Genomic DNA, 4,457 nt, shown 5'->3' on the forward strand with positions numbered 1-4,457 from the left:
TGAAGGGCTGCAGGGACATGAGGGGCTGTAGGGCCATGAGGGGCTGTAGGGACACGAGGGGCTGTAGGGACATGAGGGGCTGTAGGGACATGAGGGGTTGCAGGGACATGAAGGGCTGTAGGGACATGAGGGGCTGTAGGGCCTTGAGGGGCTGCACTGCCTTGAGGGGCTTCTGGGCTCCTCACCATGAACAGCACAAACAACTTTTTGGGAGGAATAAGCGGGGTTTTCAGGCATTAGGAGAAGGCCGCTTCCTGCGGTGCTCCTCTGCCTGCTGGGCTCTTCCCTCACACGGCCCGCTCAGCCCAGGAAAGGAGGGGGGCTGTCAGCTCCATAGGGGACCCACATTGTCCCGATGGCAGCCCTCCCCCCCGAAGTACGGTCCTCCTCCCCTGGGAAGATGACTGCACACAGCCATCCTCGCCCCCACCGCCCAGGGGATGGCAGCAGCCCCACGCTCCCGTCCGGGTGTCCCTGGAGGTGTCCCCCCACAGTGCCCCCATAGCAGTGCTGTCCCTGTCCCACTGCTGTTCCCGCTGGAGCTGCCCCCACTGCTGCGTGTCGCTGCCCTGCAGGCGCCGGGGGCCCTGCGAGCGGAGCCGCCAGACAGGGAAGGGGCCGAACCAGAAGCGTCTGTTTGCTTTCTGTTTGCTTTCATTTTCCGCACTCTGGAGGTGCTGCGGGGAGGCCGTGGCCCTCTGCTCTCCGTGCGGGAGCAAAGCCCCAGTGCAGGGCAGTTCCAGCAGCCCAGGAGCTCCAGTGCCACCAGGCAGGGAGGGTCTGCAGGTGGGTTTCTAGAAGCCCCGGTGCTCAGCATGGAGGGGCTCTGGTTAATCCAAAGTTCCATCCTGGGCTGCAGGCTGGAGAGCGAGAATGGAACACTGGGGCTACTGCATCACAGTGAGAGTTCCCGTGTGCCACAGATGGGGGCCCTGCAGGAGGGCTCAGCTGCCATGTGCCATGAGCAGAGCGGGCCACATTCCTCCTGAGCAAGCGACGGAGCATCACCGGAGCACGAGTGGAGGAGCATCACTGTGATCATGGGGAGCCTCAGCTCCCAAGGACCACTTGGGATGGCCATGCAGCTGAAGCTGATGCTGCAACTCAGCCTGGTCTCAATCGTGCTGCACTTCCGGCGGCTGCAGGTAAGTGATGGGTGAGGGGCTGTTGAGCACAGGGGCACAGGGGCAGCCCCTCACCCACCCTCTCACTGCTCCCACAGAAGTTCTGTCGGAGGTTGGGGAAGAAGAGGAGAGAGACGAGCACCCAGACAGAGGAAGGGAGAGGTGAGCAGCCCCGATTGCAGAGCTGAGCACCCTGCAAGGGGTTGGCAGCCTAGTGTGGGGCTGAGTGGGGGGTCCCGGCTGCTCACACGCTCTTGCTTTGGCAGATGCCTGCTGGAAGGATGGAGCAGCGGGGATGGCATCGCCAACCTGGGAACTGTGGTGAGTGCTGCTTGGCCAGACCTGCTCCTCCAGTGCTGCAGGGCCTGGGCTCAGGGCCGTGGGAGGAGACTCCACTGAGGTCGTGGCCAACCTGTGGGCATGGGAGTAGTGGGTCCCCTCAACTCCTCCATTTCCTCCTGCAGGACGAGCCCAGAAGAAAGGAGTACGAAGCTCCCCCGGGCCCCGCTGGCATCCATGGTGTCCCTGGGCTCCCTGGCTGCTTCTTCTTCCTCTTCCTTTTCCTCCCTGTACTCCTTCCCGGAGCCCTGGCCTGGTGCGCTGGCAGAGTTGGCTGCTCTTGTCCCTCGGACTGACCCAGAACAACAACCAGAGCCAGAGCCAGAGCCAGAGCCAGCCCTGTGCCCCAGCCCTGAGCCCCCGGCTCTCCTGGCAGCAGCCCCCAGCCCCCTTCACTCCCTGGGGTCGAGCAAGCAGAGCTCTCCCAGGGATGGAGCGCAGAGCCCCATGGAGCCCCACTGCTCCCACACGGAGCTCATCCTGGAGCTGCTCCGCGTCGTCCGGGAAAACCAGGCAGCCGTTGAGCGCCGCTGCCAACTGCTGCGGGCACTGCTGGAGCGGCAGGAAGCGGCCGAGACCCTCAGGGAGCCCCCAGCCCAGGAGCGCCCAGCCCAGGAGCCACCAGCACAGGAGCCCCCCAGGATCCATCTGCGTGTGCTTATGGATTTCCTTAGTCCTGGGATGTGGCAGCTGCTGGAGAGGGACACGGGCATGGATATGGACATAGATGTGGACACAGATATGTACATGGATACAGACAAGAACATGGACGTAGATGAGCGCATGGAAGAGGAAGCTCATGGGAGCGCCCCAGAGGAGCTGGACCAGAGCACCCTGATGGATCCAGGCAGGACCAACCCAGCAGGGTCCCGCTGGGGTCCCACGCGCACGGCCCATCTGCGGGTGACCCCGGGGCTGTGCGGGGCCGGGCAGTGCCTGCAGGATTGCTGCTCCAGGCTGTGGCGGTGGGTGCAGGACCGCTGGAGGCACTGCCGTGCACAGCCCTTTTGGCAGCGCTGGTCCTACGTGGGGAGGAAGAGCCTCTGAGCCCGAGTGTGGGGCCCGGCACCGCCACAGCCCCACCGCGTTCCCTCTGGCTCAGACCAGGGAAGGGTTTCCTTCCCGCTGCTGCTGATCCCTTCCCATCCCGGGGTCACACAGCCCAGCAGTGCCCCCGAGCAGCCATGGGGCTGCATCCAGCCTGGGGCTGTGTATGGAATGTGTATGGAAGGGCACTGAGACGTCTAGGAAACAACAGGCTGGCGGCCGGCTGGCACGAGACAGACTAAGAGTTAACAGAGTCGGAATGGAATTAAGAAATGTAAATCTCCTGCTTGCAGGAAGGCCACCACTGCAGCAGCAAATAAAATCTGCTTCCATCAGAGATACCATCCTGACCAATTACTGGGTATTTCCAGCACCTCTGTGGCACTGGGCTCTGCTGTGATGGGCATCCGCGCTTCTCCCTGCCCCGACTTCACCGCCCTCTGCTGAATGACGCCTCCCATCTCTCCTGAATCCCCTCTTTTAGCTTAAAGCCAATGCCGCACTGTGGCAGTTCAGGCGTGTACTGAGATGTGTTTGACGACTCTGCCATCAAATTGTTTTAAATCACCAAAAAGAGAGCTGGTGAAGATCACACGTAGTCACAGCACAGCGTAGCTGCCAAAGGAATGACCTGGAGAACAGGAGGCAATTTGGAATCAGAAACAGGGATTAAAACACAATACATGTCCTAGAAGGCCAGTCTGTGTTTTTCTCATTCATGACAGAGATGTGATTAGAAAGAGTGGGATGGGATGGGATGGGATGGGATGGGATGGGATGGAATGGGGATGGGATGGGATGGAATGGGAATGGGATGGGATGGGATGGGGATGGAATGGGGATGGGATGGGATGGAATGGGATGGGGATTGTGTCTCACTCCTATTTATAGGAGGGAGAAGAGGTTCTTTGATATCTGTATACTCGGCCTGAGATTAAGGAACAACGGTTCAAATGTTGGTCCAAACAGTTTACTAAAAATCTTAATCTGGGAGATGGGGAAGGATGAATTAGGGGAATGGGGAAGGGAAGGAGGGCGATAGAAAAGATAGGAAAGAAGAAGCAAGGGTTCTTTGTAGGAAGCAAGAGGGAGATAGTCACCACCACGGATCCAGCGGTTCGTACTTCAGTCACTGATCTTCAGTAGCGGTGGGTCATCGGTCACTGTTGTTCTGTTGAGGACGACGATGACTTCTGAGTGGTAGTGCCAACTTATTTACAAGTCCAATATGGTCGAGACAGCTCTCTTTGGAGTGACAGCTCAAATCCAAAGTGAGTCAGCTCTCCTTGGAGTGGCAGCTTCTGGCTCTGGGATCTCAGCAGAAACTCCTTTGTTCCCATCTTCTGGGCCTTGCCAGCAGATAAGAGGGAGCAGGGACGCCCACCTGCATCCTGTTTTTCACAGGACACGATGGTATCATTCCCCAGTTTTCCCATACCAAGCTGGAGCTATTTAGTCACAGGCCAGATCTTCTACAAGTAAACACTGCTGAGCACTCTCTTCTGGAGGCAAGCAGCTCTGGAGGCAGGGGCTTTCAAATGTCCACAAAGTGGTGTTGATTGTCACATGGTAGCACCCATCACTTGCCTCCTCAATAAATCAGTTAGAGTCTTACCTCAGGAAGCAAGATTTGAGAAGGATTCTCACAAATGGGGATGAGGACGGGGATAGGAAAAGATAGGGTAGGATAGGAGGGAATGGAATGGGATGGGATGGGATAGAGATGGAAGGGGAAGCAGAAGGGGAAGGGAAAGGGCAAAGGGAAGGGGAAGGGAGAAGAGAGAAGAGAGAAAGAAGAGAGAAGAGAGAAGAGAGTAAAGAGAGAAGAGAGAAGGGAAAGGGGAAGGAGAAGGGGAAAGGGAAGAGGAAAGGAGGAGAGAGAAGAGAAAGGAGAGAAGAGAGAAGAGAGAAGAGAGAAGAAAGAAGAAAGAAGAAAGAAGAGAGAAG

General features: G+C 58.2%; 1 protein-coding gene across 2 annotated transcripts; it reads left to right on the forward strand.

Annotated features, from left to right (window-relative positions):
- The first annotated feature begins 647 nt into the window (after window positions 1–647).
- LOC104909429 lies at window positions 648–3,262 on the forward strand. Of its 2 annotated transcripts, XM_010706265.3 has the most exons (5): window positions 648–786; window positions 860–1,145; window positions 1,223–1,286; window positions 1,391–1,445; window positions 1,589–3,262. In XM_010706265.3, the coding sequence occupies exons 2-5, from the start codon at window positions 1,041–1,043 to the stop codon at window positions 2,508–2,510; spliced, it is 1,146 nt and encodes a 381-aa protein (XP_010704567.1). In that variant the 5' UTR covers window positions 648–786; window positions 860–1,040; the 3' UTR covers window positions 2,511–3,262. The 2 variants fall into 2 exon arrangements, with proteins under 2 accessions (XP_010704567.1, XP_031407967.1); XM_031552107.1 differs by having other exon boundaries at window positions 648–1,145.
- The last annotated feature ends 1,195 nt before the right edge of the window (window positions 3,263–4,457 follow it).

This window comes from Meleagris gallopavo, chromosome 1 (genome assembly GCF_000146605.3).
Source record: "Meleagris gallopavo isolate NT-WF06-2002-E0010 breed Aviagen turkey brand Nicholas breeding stock chromosome 1, Turkey_5.1, whole genome shotgun sequence".
Classification (NCBI taxonomy): Eukaryota; Metazoa; Chordata; class Aves; order Galliformes; family Phasianidae; genus Meleagris; species Meleagris gallopavo.

What these genes read in the sequence shown, in the direction of transcription:
- LOC104909429 (XM_031552107.1), top strand. Translation starts at nt 1,041, where the DNA reads ATGGGGAGCCTCAGCTCCCAAGGACCACTTGGGATGGCCATGCAGCTG. An exon ending in TGCACTTCCGGCGGCTGCAG is followed by an intron (nt 1,146 to 1,222) that starts GTAAGTGATGGG and finishes CTGCTCCCACAG; the next exon opens with AAGTTCTGTCGGAGGTTGGG. An exon ending in TCGCCAACCTGGGAACTGTG is followed by an intron (nt 1,446 to 1,588) that starts GTGAGTGCTGCT and finishes TTCCTCCTGCAG; the next exon opens with GACGAGCCCAGAAGAAAGGA.